This window comes from Hesperophylax consimilis, chromosome 23 (genome assembly GCF_061612785.1).
Source record: "Hesperophylax consimilis isolate HC1 chromosome 23, BYU_Hcon_1.0, whole genome shotgun sequence".
NCBI classification, from domain to species: Eukaryota; Metazoa; Arthropoda; class Insecta; order Trichoptera; family Limnephilidae; genus Hesperophylax; species Hesperophylax consimilis.
The window spans coordinates 6,708,173-6,725,503 of NC_142858.1; the positions used below are offsets into that span (position 1 = coordinate 6,708,173).

At 33.6% G+C, this 17,331-nt stretch overlaps 1 protein-coding gene across 1 annotated transcript in view; it reads left to right on the forward strand.

Annotated features, from left to right (window-relative positions):
* The window catches only part of LOC149412269 (adenylate cyclase type 6), a 563,657-nt gene that overhangs the window by 515,514 nt on the left and 30,812 nt on the right, over positions 1 to 17,331 (forward strand). Inside the window, exons 15-17 of the mRNA XM_089646087.1 lie at positions 3,070 to 3,167; positions 9,323 to 9,482; positions 12,434 to 12,531. Coding sequence (XP_089502213.1) covers positions 3,070 to 3,167; positions 9,323 to 9,482; positions 12,434 to 12,531 — 356 coding nt within the window. The remainder of the gene's footprint in view (positions 1 to 3,069; positions 3,168 to 9,322; positions 9,483 to 12,433; positions 12,532 to 17,331) is intronic.

Consider the following 17,331-nt stretch of genomic DNA (forward strand, 5'->3'; position numbering starts at 1 on the left):
GCCGTGTTAACGTCCTGTGCGTTTAAAACAGAAGACCAGTCAGTTTTTGCCAGAGCGTCATTGACTAGGTCATAGTTGACTTTATTAAATAACTTGATCGTCTGGGGTGAGGAAGTGGTTATGGGGGCGTAAATATTGAGTTCAACTATTAAGGATGTATGATGTGCGTCCTCCGGAACCAGAGGAGAGTCGGCAGGAGTGACGCAGACTGTGGTGTTACAGAGCACTAGGTCGAGTGTTCTACCGTACCTGTTTGGAATGTGGTTGTATTGTTTTAAATCCGAATAAGATAGACAGTTAAGGAGGGTGGTGGAGCAGATGTCAGTACCACGGGGATGATATGTGGTGTTCCAGATGATGTTAGGCATGTTGTAATCGCCAATTAATAAGAAGATATCGTTTGGATAGTTTGTGGTTAAATCGGAAATTCTGGACGTATGACTGTTGAGAAAGGATAAACGCTGAGTATTTGATAGCTTTGGACCGACTCCGGGTAAGTACGAACAACATATGTGAATATTAGATTTACGGCGTTTTGGGTCTTTTAATGCTAGTGAAATCCAGATGTCTTCAGCTTCCGAGCTCCACGAGTCGCGTGAGTGAACAGTAAATTCTTTTTTTATACCTATTGCGACACCACCTCCTTTGGTTTTACCCGTTAGGGGCGTGTCTCTATCTTTTCTGTAAATATTATACCTGGGGTCGAAGAGCTCGTTGTCAGATATGCTGTCTACTAACCATGTTTCAGTAATTAAAATTATATCGAATTCATTTGACAAAACATTATGATAAAACTCTTTCGTTTTAGTGCAAAGGCCACGCGCGTTTTGATAAAAAATTATTAATTTTTCGGACATAAGAGAGCGAAGTAAATTACCGATTTATTGTTGTCTGTCACAAGTCCACTGGGATATGCATTAGGCGAGTGTAACGCTTGATAATATATTGAATGTGCAAGTGTGTAGGTATGATTGTTAAACATTTTAGCGGCTGTTATGGGTAGAATGAGTGTGTTGTTGTGGTGTGTTGTGAGCGTGGGAGTAAATGATGGATAAGTTGAATTTAATGAGTTATAAAAAAAGTGAGTAGACAAGGTAGAAGGTTTTGAAGTTATAACAAGTTTGATAATTGAGCCAGGCCAGATATTAGGATTGCGGGAGAGGTATCGTTCTTCCTTATATATATCTTGGAGTTTCGCACCCATAAAAAATTGAAATTGTTAGCGATTTTAAACTCTTTCGCGGAACGTAATAGATATTTGTTTTTTCTTGTGAGTTGGTCGTTAATAAATATTTTCCCTCCGGCTAAACCTATGCTACTGCAGTCGAGTCCTTTCTTCTTCTTGATGGCGGCAATCAGTTCGTCCTTCAGTTTCTTGGTAACGAGTTTGGCCACAATGTTTCGGTGGCGGGTATCGCGAGGGGTAGCAAGTCCGGATCCATCGGGTAGAGGATGTAGGCGTATTTTTACCCTGCTGGCGTAAATAATGTCTTCTCTGTTAATCTTTTGTCCCACTTTGGTTGCAATTTTAATAATTGTGTCGGCAATGTCTTCGTTGGTGTTTTCGGAGATGCCGAAGATTTCGATGTTGTTTTCGAGCAGCTGTTGGTCGTGGTTATTGTTCCTTTTGTCGAGGTGGTTAACTATTTTCGTAAGCTCCGCAATCTCGCCTTCGAGCCTAACTGATTTTGTTTTTTCTTCTTTAAGGTCCAGGTCCATTGTTTTTAGTTTTCCTTCATAATCATCGATTTTTTTTGACATGTAATCTATTGTTTTTATGAGGTCCCTTATTTCGGATTTAAAAGACATTTGAAAGCTGTCAAATTTTAAGTCGATATGCTTCAGTATTTCGGAGTCATCAGACTGCAGCTTCTTAGGAGGCATTGCAAGTTATTCAAATAATCTTTTGGATTTGGATTCGATATTTGTTTACCTCAGTCACGGCCAATAGGAGTGAGCAGCAATAGCAGTAAGCCAATGACAAGGCAGCAGAAGAAATGGCGGCGATTACACACAATCACAGCAGTCTAAACAAGAGTGACAGTTAGTTTAACACGGGTCACTGATATTTGGTTATAAATGCTGAGTTTAAATTTGAATTAAAAGCAATTTTTTCTGCACAGAGTCCGTGGATAACAGTCACACTTATGGATTGCACTTAGCTCTATTCGTTTTACTGGAACTAGATTCCGATGGTGTAGAAATGAACAATTTTAACGGTTAATACAACAGGTGTAACTTGAGCCGGTAAATGTATCTATGGTTGATTATGACGTTGAACGGTACGGCGCTTTATTCGTCTAGCCTGTGGGTCTATTTACTTCTATTTTCACTAAAATGGCATTGAATCTCTTCTAAATGAATGTGAAGTTTTAATTTGTAATATATTTTTCGAGAAGATTTTTTTTGTTCTATAAATAAGTACATACAGAGTTAATTTCCAAATAAGTAGGCAGTGGGGGAGGGATTCATACTCCTGGACATACTGACCCTTAAGTGCTTACCCACCCCTCACAGTTTTTTTCCTTCCATAACATCGCAGTCATCCCCAAAGATGGCACAGTCCCTAAGGGAAATTATTTTCTTGATGTCCCCTTGTATGGAGTTAATATAAAAAAAACTCAAAATAAAGTTTTTTATGTAATAAGCAAGCGTAAGCCGTAGCAAGGCAAGTTTTATTTTCTTCGGAAATTTGAATTATGGCATTTTTAACATTTCTCTCTTTAAGGAAATAATGGAGAGAAAGTTCTGGAAAGGATAGAAGTATGAGTAGATAGAGTAGGTAGGAATCTGGATGTCAGTGGGTACAGGAGTGACGGACGTATGAATTTATCCCTACCACTGCGGCGCTAGGCTATGAGGCAAAGGGTTTCGCCCAACTGGTATCTATCTTGTGGACAAGCCCTGGACAAACTTCGAACCCCGGCATCTGTACCAAGTCACTTAATGTAGTGAACCACTCGGTTTGACTTGTGGCAGAGGTGTTGTTTATCCAATAACTGGCTCTTGGGGCGGCGGTACCTGCCTCCCAAATTAAATATACTCATCATTATATATTTTGTACCACAGGACAAGAGACCTCAGCAAGCTGCAGCTAACGGTAACGTTGCCAAGGAACTGAGGGTCATGGGTCACGGATCCTCGCAGCAGGGAAAGAATAACTCCAAGTAAGTTTTCTCCGTTTTTATACTTGCACTAGAAGCCGTATGACTACTTTCTTCATATCACTGGATATATGTATTAATGATGCACCGTCAGACCACTTGTTCCATCCCTTCTCTTCTCCTTAGTCTCATTCTGGAAAAAATCACCAGCAATTTCAAAAAAATCTGTAACCCGAGAGAGATCGTTTTTGTGTATAAGTAAACCTTATTAAGATTCAGATTTGTATCAATTAGATGAGGTGGTCCACAAAATTTCCGTTCCAAAAAGTTAGCAATTAAATTTGGAAAAGCCTATTTGTTATGTTACATCTAGTATAAGAAAATTAGCTCATTCATGAAAAAATATGTCACCGTGAATCTTTCAATATTTACTTGAGAACCGCCTCAAATATGACTGTTAAACAGTGGTACCAAGAAGCGTAAATGTCAAGGGACGTAAAAATAGATTTGATAAATAGCAAGAAGTAGTCAGTGGCATTTCAATCTCTGCCTACTTGGAATGTTGAATTCCTGTTCTAGATGTGAACATATGATTCTCAGTCCATTACATGTAAGTAATGAATAATAACCGACTTTATAATCCACACAACAAATAACAGTTAAAGTTACAGTATGATACTGAGCGCGTAGATAAGTGTATAAGTTTTGTGGTTCGCCACTGTAAGATTTCATGAGCAGAAAATACCCTTAATTGTTCTCAGTGCGGTTAATATTCTCTTTGCCTTGAAATTGAAAACTTTGCTATAAATCAATCTCCCGTTGACAGAAAGTCCTACGATTACAGTTTCTCCGTTATTAATTCGCAGTGAAAATCGTTTTCTGAGTAAAATTTATGGCTTTACAAAACTTTGTTTTTAATTATTGATAATATTTGTTAGTATCTCCATTAAAATTACTGGACTCTATGTGTACTTTGCAAACTTCTGTCGATGGCGTTTTAAGTTCAATAAATAAAATAGAAATCTGAGTATCTGGTGTATTATATTTAATTTCGTTTTATGTTTACCGTTTATTATACCGTTGATACATTTCGTCTGACATAATTGTCTTTGAATTTCTCCGGAAAAATTGATGTAGTAGTGATTTTTAGCCATGTTTCGTTAGGAAAAGTGAAATTATCTTTCAAAAAGATTTAGTTTTATATACTTAATTAAAAATAGTGTAAATATTTTCATATTGACATTTGCTGATTGTATTTTTAGTTTTAATTGTATTTTTTGTGTATTTATTCAACTCCTTGGGGTTTTTATCCCAGAGTCTGATAAAATGCTTTATATGCCTACCACTTTGAAGAACCGAAATCGAAAAAGTGGTTTCATTATGAAATTTTGGTTCAGTCAAGCATATTCGATATGCGTAGGCATTTTGTTACTATCTTCAGCTTTATATACTTAGTGACTGATTATGTCTGTAAAATGAGAACAAACGGTTCATAGAAATAATTCTTACAAAACCAATCATTTAATTATATTAAAATATCGCAAGAAATATCAAGAAATTACTTTTAATAAGAGTGTTAAATTTATTATTGTAACGTGCTTATAATATGTTATCATTATGAACACTTAATTTGACAACAATATAAATAATGCGGACGATTTCGGTAATATCAATTAATGTTAATAAAAGAAAAAAATATTTGAAAATTGATGTATTTATTGATAGCAATACGAACAACTTTCTACCTCAATTTATTTAGTAGCTCGTCGTTGAAATAAAGACAATTATAAAATAATGTACAGTCAAAACTTGTAATATTATTTATGGCCACACAATATTTATGTTTTTTTGTGACCCCGCACAAGAGTCCCAAGTGCTTCCAATAGTTTGGAGATTATGGCATCCCCAATCGGGATATGTTGCGAGGCTAAATATAGCCGGGAGGGGAAGGAGATGGGAAGAGGAAGTTGGGGGAGTATATGTCTATTCAGATTTGGTCACCAAATAGGTTTAAATTACTATTTCGAGCAACTTTTCAATTCTTTATTCCACAGGGTGATACTGAAGGTATCTTCCACATCTTATAAGATGAAAGCACTATTATATCATAGATTGTAAAATATTTATTGTTAAAATCTTTATAGCTAACCTTTTTGTCGAAGCGAGCAAAAAATGTAGGATTTAGGTTCTCAAAATATGAAAACTCAATTTGTCAGAATTCCGTGTCATGACAACAATTTAACGTGGTGCAGCGTGGGAACAATTCCTTGCTGTATTAAATTTAAATTACTAACTCTTGGTCAGTATGTAATAACAAAAGTGCTCTATAAGAAACAGTGTCAACTTGATTCCACAACATTTAATCTAGGTAGGTTGACGTTGACGAAGAAACAATACAGCCCATGCAGCAAACCGTCTACACCGACAACTTATTAATTAATTATAAATCTCAATCTTCACAGGTCACATCGTTGTGTGTGCTAATAATTTTGAAAACATATTTATATATACATTTATAAAAAAAAATAACGTTCAGGAATAACTTTTTCTTTTTAACTTATTTTGAAGGTTATACCCAATCAATGTAATAAATCATTGAGTAGGAAGATAAATCAAAACATGAAATAGTACAAGACGCAGAACATTAAAAAGATAATAGTCACAACCAGGAATTGAACCCAAGAATGCACAGCATAAACGATAACAAATAATTACAAACGTGCTCTATAAGAAACAGTGTCAACTTGATTCCAGAAAATTTAATCTAGGTAGGTAGACGTTGACGAAGAAACAATGTCTTATAAACATTAGTGTATCATTATAAAAAAATAATAATATTTGAGAAGTCAAAATATTTCACCAACAAATGTAGATATAATATGTCTCGACGCCATCTAGTGGAAAATTTTGCACTCACAAAGCTTTTCCTACAGAAATAAAGTTGGTTGTTCACAGGTGAAAAAAATATAATAAGCAGTAATTGTTGATTGAGGTGCTAGAACATATTGAATTATTTGGCGGGTTGGAAATAAGCCGACATAGCTCAGTGGTTTAGAGCACCTGACCGGACATCAGAATGTACGGGTTTATTTCCCGTTGGTGGCATTTATTTTTGCTCAGGAGATATTTTCCATTTGTATTGATATTTCGGGCGACTAATTATTCCATATATTCTGAGAAGCGAATTCCACACAGTTCATAATGTACCACTAGATATCACACGCAGCGGCAAATAAGCAATATCAGATTACCGCCATCGGTTATATTTCGAATGAATTACCGCCGAAGGGCCCGTTCCCACTTCCGTTTTAAAAACGGAGGCAGGTCCCGTTTTAAAATCGGATGCCCTGGCGGCTGTAGTGGATGTATGGAGCTGTTCACACTTGACAAGATTTTATAACGGATCCGGCATTTTTTGTCGGATGGATCCCCATCGCAGCGCGTCCGTTTTAAAATCGTATCGGAAATCGCTCGCTCATAGTTTTGTGTGGAGCTGTTCACATTTGCCGCCTAGTCGTTCCGGCAGAGTCTTTGCTACACCCCGACCCCTCCCCGCCCGCTCCCAGTCGCAAGGAAGCAGGCACGCTGCGTTGTTGTATTTGGTTATTTTGTTAAGTAAATAAATTAAAACTATAATAATGGATATGGAAATAAATCCCTTAAATTTAATCCCATTGGTCGAAGAAAGAGTTGTGCTGTGGGATAAAACAACAGAAGGGTATAAAAATAATTCATTAAAATTATCGGCTAAGCGAGAAGTTTGTTGTTTATTCTTGTCGGATTTTGAAAAATTAGAAGAAAAAGAAAGAAAATATTTTGGTAAATTACCAACGATACAAGAGCGTATTAGTTTAATAAAGACATAATAAAAAATATTTGAGTTGTTATTGTTTTCTTACCAAAAATATCGATAGCCTTTCTTTATGACAAATGCACTCTCTCAATTTTGTATTTTCTTGAACTTCAATATTATTAATTCTTTAATATTAATTATCAATTCATCACTTCTTAACTCACAAATTAACATTTTGAAAGTTCCTACAGAAAATCTTTCAGCTATGATAGGGTGAACCCAAAATTTTCTTTTCACTTTTTTCCTTCCTTTTAAGTACCACATGACAACAAGAACTTCATCGTCGTCCATTGTGCACGATCGTCTACTGAAGAGTGAGAAAATAAAATGTTTTGGTTGAATCGACAATTTTTTTTTTTCGTAGAGTAAGATTCGATTTTAAAACGGATGGTGTGAACAGGGCCATAGGGCATCCAATTTTAAAACGGGACCCGCCTCCGATTTGAAAACGGAAGTGGGAACGGGCCCTAACTCCGATACTTTCGCCACAAAATAGTTTTGACGTGCCACAAAAAGTTATACTCTTAAAAAGTTTTTGTCTCTACTGTTCAAAGGCGTTTGGGCGGTATAGATTATTCGTCGACGAGTGTTGAATTTTTAGCTTTTTCAAAGGAGACGTTAAGTTGGATCTACCCCATTAGCCGTGCAAGTTAGAAGTTCTAATCCTTTAAGCTCTAAAATATAAAACGTTTAAGTCGTAAGCCGTACTTTGCTCCAACTCTTAACAAAACAAGACATGTTTAGAGTGATACATATCAAATACTGTGTATTTTTCATATTGTAAATTTGGGAGATTTCTTCAACTTGTGACGAACGGGGGCATCACCCAACGACCGCTTCTTGCAAGACAGATAGACTAATAAGTGGATTAGAAGTAAAATAAAGATTATCGATATTACCGTCTCGATATACACACTCAAGTGAGACTGTTCTTGGGCACTGAGCACAGTTTAAGACTATCTGACTTGGTCCGTCGAATTTGAAGGGTTTTGAATCTAGCACAATTCAAGGTGAAAAGGCTGATGAGAGTTGAAATGTCTTGAGTCTTGATCGTGTTACCATTTAACCCATGTGCTGCCACATTGTACGACTGTACCTTCGTACGCAAAGCTATCTTAGTCTTTTGAAAATTTGCTTTAGTAAGTATGCGCTTGGCAATTAAGGCGCGGATCGAAAAACTTAGTTACATGGGCTTGGCGGGAATTAGATTTAGAGATATCATAAATGTTGTACAATTCGACTGGGAGATAATTATTATAGAACCTTCTACAACTAACAGATTTTGAATCATATGGGTACCACTTAAGTGCTTACAAGTTGTTTTTTTGCATGTTTTTATAAAATTATATATTTTTTATCTACCTTTAATTTATTTCAATTCTTTTATAGATCGAGACACAAATAGACATCTATAATTTCCGCAATATATATATTTTTATTTTTATTTTGAATATCTATTTATGTGAGACTTCTTATCATTTTTACTAATGTATCTTATTTTATTATATGCTTTTGTTGTAACATTTAATATTTTTTTTCTTTTTTCGTTGTATTATGTTTCCTTTATTGTTTTAATTTTGTAGAATCTATAATAACTGTGATACTCTACTATTAAACTTTGTGGTGTGTAAAAGCCCATTAGGGCGTGTAATAATAATAATAATAATAATAATAATAATAATTACTTGAATGTACAACTTATTTACATGACATTTAGGCACACTTGACACTACATCTATAACTTATTCTTTATAGCATTTAGGCATAACCCACGAAAAGCTACAAGGTACTTTAAGCTTATTTAATAACCGTCGGTAGTTCATTTAATATCTTGAATCCTTTGAATAGAGATTATTTTGGGTTCCAAACAACTTTGTTTTCGGAAGTCTTAAATCTCCACAGCTTCTTTTTGAGCTTTGAGTTTGCTTGAAAGAATTATAGATCATAAGTTATATTATTGAGTTCGATGTCTAGTTGTTTTTGGAAAATTGTGCGCGGGAAATATTTTCGCATTAGATTTGATTCCCGAGAAATTCATTGTATTTAAATGTATTTAAAATGAAATAAAAACTGTTTTTGAAAGCAAATGAAATACTGGTTCAGATTTTATAATTAAAAAATATATACTAAAAAGAATTAGAATTTAGTCCCCATCAGGCTGGGAGAAATATCTCCCGAAAAGACTCTACGGATGTTTGACGTCTGGGAGAAATATCTCCCAAAATTTCTCTAAGGGTTAAATATTAGCATGCATGTCTTATCCGTGAGTTATTGAAATACAGTATCATTTCAAAGATATTCCGAGAATTTACCATTTAACGGGGTCTTATTTAGAATTGCTTAATCTGATCGAATGAATTTCCAGCCGAATGGGTTTCGGAGAGCCTATCGAGACGAAGGACGCTGAGGATGAAGTAAACGAGTACTTGATGAGGGCCATCGACGCCCGCTCCATTGACAGACTCCGTCACGAGCACTGCAAAGGGTTCGCCCTCACCTTCAAAACGCCGAACGTCGAGAAAAGGGTAAATATGCAAGCTGTTCTTATTTCTGTCTTTTCAATGATTTATTGATTTTATGTAACAGTTACTTATTTTAGAGAAGAAATTAATGTTGTTTAATTTTTTTAGTAAGACAGCACATCAATATAACTTAATATAGTAAGAGAGCACATCAATATAACTTAATTTAGTTACCTTTATTGTGAGTAAGAGAGCACATCAATAAATTTAATTTAGTTACCTATTTTGTGAATAAGAGACCACATCAATATAATTTAATATAGTTACTTAAATTGTGAGTAAGAGAGCACATCAATACAATTAAATGTAGTTACTTATTTTGTGAGTAAGAGAGCACCTCAATATAATTCTTTTTAGTTACCTATTTTGAGATTAAGAAAGCACCTCAATATAATTTAATGTAGTTACCCATTCTGTGAGTAAGAGAGCACGTTATTATAATTTAATGTAGTTACCTATTCTGTGAGTAAGCGAGCACATCAATATAATTGAATATAGTTACCTATTTTGTAAGTAAGAGAGCACATCAATATAATTTAATGTAGTTACCTATATTGTGAGTAAGAGATCACACCAATATTTTTCACTCATTTAAAAAAAATTATTACCATTATGCCATGAGTAGGGGATAAGCCGTAACTAAATTATATCACTAACCTTTGTGTTTTTGTCTAATCTTCCAAATGTAGAACTCAAAATGTTTTAGTAACTTCCATAATATTTCGTTCGCTTACTTGAAAACAGTCCATTTTCAGAATTTCAAGGTAAAAACGATTTGATTTTTGTATAAAATACAAATACAAACAACATTAACAGCAGATATTGGTTTAAAAATATGCACTTACAATTTATATTCTATTGAAGTGTGTTATTGAAGAATATTATTAAGGTAGGTTTTTATACAAATCAAATCATAATGTACCTGGAAAACCATCATTAAATATATATTGAAAGCATTTAACTCTATAATGTAAATATTGATCAGCAATATGCTGCGTGAAAAGAAAAATCTTCATAATTTATCATCAATCAAACATTAATTTCAAAAGTTTTGGCACATCAAAGTCATGTAGGTTTGCTATTTGCTATAATTTCTCGTATTGAGTTTAACATAATGTATGATACGACATGAACATTCATATATACCTACAATTGTATAACACTTCCCCATTGTTTAAGGCAAATGTAATGTATACCCTAAGGCAATATCCTAATGTTTACTGTGAATATCTTCCCTTATTCCGAGAAATGGAATACAAAGTTGCTCAATTTCACTGACAGAAATGTGGTTTGGCCTAATAATTTTTATGAGGTATTTACCCTCGTGTTAAAACAATATAATGTATGAAAAAAATATTCAATATATAATATCACCCAAACATCCTCGGGTAATGCTTTTTAAATATTATTATATATAGTTTTGTAGTGAACGAGCGAAGTTTCGGTTTCGGCTAGTTTCGAAAATAACGAGTTTCAGTTTCGGCTATAAATTTCTGCTCTGCGTTCGTGTTGTTTCGAATCACTTTCACGTCGGCTCGGTAACGGTAAACTGAATCGACAAAAACCGAAGACCCTGCTAAGAAAATTGCCACAATGGCTGCGGTGCAAGCCGTAGAGCAGTTTACTATTTTAGAGACACCGACTTAAAGTCTTAAAGTTCAAAGCTTAGAGTATTTGAAATTTAAAAAAAAAATTCAAAGTTTATCGTTTTTTTATTATTATTTAATATATATAAGTGGGTACAGGATTTTATATGAGTACATATGGTTTCAAAATATATTTATGTTCGTTTATTTATATTTAAATAATAATTAGTTATTGTACTATTGTCTAACGTAATGACTATTAAAGACGATTGATTTTCTTACCATAGTTTAGCTTAGTTTAGTTTCTTAAATACCTTTAGCGTATTGAAGAACTGTTACATTATAACGAACTCAAACGTGCTGCAAGTAGATCAAGATACCCATTTTTTAAAAATTTTAAGTATTATTTATCTTTCATTTCATTTAACACTTTTATGAACTCACATATTTATAATAAAAATGCCTAATTTCAGGATAGACGTTAATTTTAACTTTTTTTTAAAGTTTTTGGTTTTGGTTTCGAGTGAAATATAATTTCGGTCGGTCGCCAAAATGTTTTCCAAAAATATTAAAAATGAAAATCCATCAAATTTAAATTAAATTGAATTTATTCTTACATTCCAAAATCATCTTTATGGCCAAAATCGTTTTAATAATAACGCCTACCTACATAAAATCTTATTTGTCTACTGTGTTTCTTAGGACGGGTTGTTTCACAGAATTTGAACAATTCATCAAATTTCAAACATGATTTTCTAGTTCTGTGAAGGTTCTCTTCTAAGTTTTTTTTATTATACATTATTACTATACGACTTTGAAATTTTATGAATTGTTCAAATTCTATGAAAAAACCCATTTTTGGTGTTTCGTTTGATCTGTACGTGGAGACGTTTATTTTGATGACATTTATACAAAATATGTTTTAAGTGTGTATAATAAACTCACTCAATCAACTGAGATTAAAATATAGGCTGAATATATAATATAGGCTGGAGTTTAAATCGCTAAAGTTGACCCAAGAATATATTATTTGCAAATGCCTTAGCTTCAATGTCATAAAATATATAAAAAATAGTGATACCAAAAATGCGTATTTGTAATTTTATTAGATATCAAGAGAAAATAGTTGAAAATTTGTTTTGTTGTTTTAAAATGTACACTGTATATTTTTTGTTCTTCATAATATTACATTTTCTCGGAAACATGTGTATGTTATCCTTCTGGAGTAAAACTCTTTCATTCCTCTCCTTTTCAAATATGTTGGATTTTGAAGCTGAGTATGTCTTCCCCTTTGATTTGCAGCTGCGGAAACCTTTGAAGAAAACGGTGTTTATTGATTAATATTTTATTGATGATTTCCTTTCCTAGTACAATAAGGAATGCGACAGGATGCTCAACACATACTTCCTATGCAGCCTCTTTGTCTACGTTGCCATCGCCATCATACAAATACTTGCATTCGCTCCGTAAGTACAAATTATGCTTTATTTAAATTACTTTATGAAAACATTTGTATTTCTCGCAAGAGTTATATAATTTAATGATATTAACTGAAATATTAGCCGAACTACTAAAATGTACGGGTAAATGGCGGATGAACTTATGGGGTGGAACTTATAACAATATATTAAATCCACTTAAAATAGTTCAAAGATTGATAATTAAAGTAATATTGAAAAAACCATCCAAATTTTCTACTGAGATTCTCTTTTCAATATTCAATGTACCCACAATAGACAATATTTATGAAAAATATTCAATTCTTCAAATTTATAAAGAAATACAGTTAAATAACTTACAATTCAATTCATCAGCAAGATATCAAAAAACTATCAAAATCCCAAAACTCAATACAAAGCACACACAAAATACCTATCTCTATCTAGGTATAACATATTTTAACATCCTTCCATTATATCTAAAAAATATTGAAGATATTCAGGAATTTAAAATAAAATTAAATAATTACCTAAAACTACTATAAAAGTCCATATCTTACTCTTATTATTATTTCATTCAAATCTTGAAACTGTATTATTGATAAATTTTGCCTATTTCTTACTTATCCCTTTGGTTTTGCAAATATATTATTTACTTACTTACATGATTCCATATAATTGAGCTAGGATTCACTCACCAAACACAAGAGCCTCGTCTCTTTATGGTGAGGAAAAGCTATTATTATTTACCTTTATAACACTGTATAAATTGTATTTTTATTGTAAAAAACATACAAATATTAAATAAATAAATAAAAAAAAAATAAAAATAAAAAACTCACAAGCAATCTGCAAAGATCGGTAAAATAGAGGAAAATTTTGAAATTGAGGGAAAATAAACAACACGAGAAAACCTATATATATGTGTATATGACAATGTCATGCTTGGAAAAATGTGTTTATCTCGTCTTTGAATCATTTAGTTTAGTTACTTATAATTTTAAAAATAGGTATATTAAAAAGTACATTATAAATTCGTTAGCATTCTGATTGATTACCTTCTAATGTATAAAGGAGAGTGATTCTATTCGGGCGGCTAGCTGACTTGCGGACGGACAGCGTAGATTTAATTGGTATGCAAATCTACAGTTTTATCCCGATGTTGATGAAATATTGCACACTTAACTTTGAAAATAAGAGAAAGGTCTGCATGAGGTTTCGATAAATTCTATAACACTGTATACTTGTGAAAGTCTTCGACGCGTGAAAAAAAAGAAGAAATCGAATGAAGTCATCTACGGTAGCATAGGTTAATTGCAATGGATCATAAATCCATTGGATATGATTTGAAATTTTCCAAAACATTATCAGGCTATTATACCGTGTTGTGGTTGCTTATTCATTAGTCAACAAATGTTTCGAACACTATACCGCTGGCTAAGGCTGGCCGCATACATACGTTTTTCGTATTCGATTTCCGAATTCGTTTTCCGTATTCGGACATCCGAATGCACGGAATCAGTAGAAAATACATTAACTGCCGCACACGTTCGTTTTAGTTCCGAACGGAACAAATTCCTTACGCACGTTCCGAATGCGAGCCGGCGCGTTCGGAGAAACCGAATGGAAAAAACCTAATGACGTCATGTGGAACGCAGCTATTGCATACAGTTTGTTTGTGCCGACGCAAACGTACGGAAATTTCCGTTCGTAATTCAGTGTTGCCAACGGATCTTGACCTAATATCGCCGTTTCTCATACATAAGGTAGCGTAAAGTAGCCGAATTTGCTGTTAGGTGGGACATGTTTAAAATTGATGTTTTTACGTGAAAATAAAAATTTCGTGGGGGGGGGTGGCTAAAGAATTTCAAAAAAATAAAATTTGTCCCCAGAAAAGTGGCCCGTGGCTAGAGAATTTCGGGACATGTTTAAAATTGATGTTTTTTTTTGAAGTAGCTTAATTGGCGACCAGTCGCCTTTTAGATTTTTTCGGCGCCGATTCTCGCTCTGAGTAGCTTAAATAGCGATATATCGCCCTTGTTGGCAACACTGGTACTGACGTTTATACATTCCGAATGAAGAAAAACGAACGTTTGCGCTAGTCTCACGGAATTCCGAATACGGAAAACGAATTCGGAAATCGAATACGGAAAACGTATGTATGCTTCCAGCCTAAATAAGGAGAAACCGCAACACGGGGTAGTAACCCAAAAATTAATTACGTTAAAACCATTACCTTGATTCCTTTTCATTAATTCAAATCCCTTGAGGGCCTAAATAGTCTACGTCTACAACGTAAATATCCAATGAATATTAATTCAAAACTAGATAATTTCTATTGATAATGAATACATTTCGAATCAATATTACAATTTGTGGACATTTGATAAATTGAGGAGATTTGCAGATTTAACTTAATACCTATTTACCTTTTGCACAGTGTCTGCACGGCTTAAACGCAGGGGATCTATATTGCCACCCTATTGGGCAGCCTTGCAAGACGGGTTAAGTTAGGCGCTGTAGGAAGGAATTTCATAATGCGGGTCTTGAAGACGCCCGGATTGCTGAAGGAGGAAAAACCGATGCCGGTAGATCGTTCCACATACGAGCTGTCTTACACAAAAAAAAAATCGAAGAAGCGGCCCTTTCCCATGAAGCAAACATCCACTGTGAATAAGTGTTACGCTCGTATACATCGAGTGTAGCGCATGTGCACCTGTGCACCGGGAATCTATGTTGCTAGCTCCTTAGAGCTGGCTACATTAAAATACCTTTAGAATAGACTAGCATGCCCACATTGTGTCTGTGCATCAGAGATGGCAAGTATTTCAATGGAGTCTCTATAGTCCCAATGGGATAGTGCTTCCGACGGTCATTGATCTCCCGCTTAGCCTAAATATACAATCTTACTGTTAAACGCCAAACTAGAATTTTGTACATACCACCGCAATGAAAAAAAATGTTTTAACATAATTCTATATTCGTATAAATAATAATCATATTTACGCATTGCAAATTATGCTCTTTAATTTTTAATTTTTTAGGCATATTTTTATGCAGTAATTACACATGACACTTAAAATACTAAATAATTTACCTACTGAAAATTGATATTTCGCGGTCTCGGCAAACATTATTTGTGTTGTCAAATAACAATAGCTCTCATTGAAAAAACCAAAATAGAAACTATTTGTAAAAAGTTGGTGCCTATAAAATCCTCATTGTGTCGATTTCAAATAAAGCGCGCGTGCTCGGCATATCGACTTGAAAATGTTTTCAATAAGTTTTCAATGGGTTACTTTTCAAATATAAATAAAATCCATAAAACTTATGGAGACATTTCCATGACGATGCGACCCCTAGGAGTATATTGAAACAACGTTTAGGAAAACATAATACATTTTTTGCCACATTGGTTAATATGTCATATCATCACATTGACTAATTTATCATGTCATATTACAACATTGACTAATATTTCATGTCATATTAACACATTATCAAACATGCGAATTTCGGTTCTACGTCTATCTGTAATTGTACCTCTGCTTCAATGAACTCGGATTTTTTTAGAATTTAAACTTGCCACATCTGCCTCGGGTGTCCTCATCTTCTTCAACCAAGTAATACATTGTCCTCACACCTCTTTCTTCGTTCGTCACGTACTCTTCATTTTATCACAAATAATTATTTGACTTGTGTCTTGTCTACCATTCACTTGTAGTATCATGAAATTCACCTTTTACTGTTTAAAAACGAAAATCAATCAACTATAATTTGACTCCATAACTCATTCCAGTGCAGAAATAAGAGAGAGAGGCTTCCTCGGGAGTCCCTGACTTTCTACAAACCACGACTGTATACCGCATCGATACTTAAGAAAATCTACATTATCGACTTAAATTCGACTCATTCCCGGACAGAGATAATGCGCAAAGTATTCCTCGGGCGCCCCCTACTTTAATTCAAACTACTCTCTAAAAACTCCTGACGCTATTAAGAACAAACTTTAACATTTACAGAAAAATCGGTCCAATAATTTTAGAGTCTATAGGGCACAAACAAAGACACATTCATTCAGGGGTAAAGTGCGCTAACTTCTGATTCTACATAATTTTAGAAGTAAGAAAGATTATAAATACTAAAATTCCAATGCTTTTAGGTTATAAAGTTGATTTTTTTGTATAGGAAAATAAATATTCCTCTATGGAAAAATATATCCGTTCGCAATAATTCAAAGTTTTGTAAATTATGGTTTTATAATATTCCACCAAAAACTTAATTATTATATTTATTATTTAATTGAAGTTAAGGTAAAACCGTTCGAAGATTTTAAATTTCTCTCTGTATGAATTTCATAAATATTATTTTCACCTAAATTTTAATAATTACTTTCACCATACGATCACCATAATAAAATTATTTTTAATGATAAACAAATGTTTTTTTATGCATAGCACAAAGGATAACAAATTATTATCAGCAGTAATTATTCGGCTGAAATACCCATACAAATTGAAAATATCACCTAAGTACAAATTAAATGCCACCGACGGGAATTGAATCCGCACCCTTCTGATTTCTGGCCAGATGCTCTAAACCGCTAAGCTACGTAGGAAAGGCTTTGTTAGTGTTAAATTTTCCGAATGCTTCAAATCAAATAAAATTCAAGTCAAATATTATTATTTTTAACGATATTATTATTAACGATACATTAGTTAATGTTTACAAGACAAGGTTCTTTCTACAGTAAAGCTGGTTGTATAAAAGTGAAAAAATATAATAAGCAATAATTGTTGAATGAAATACTAGAATATATTGAATTAT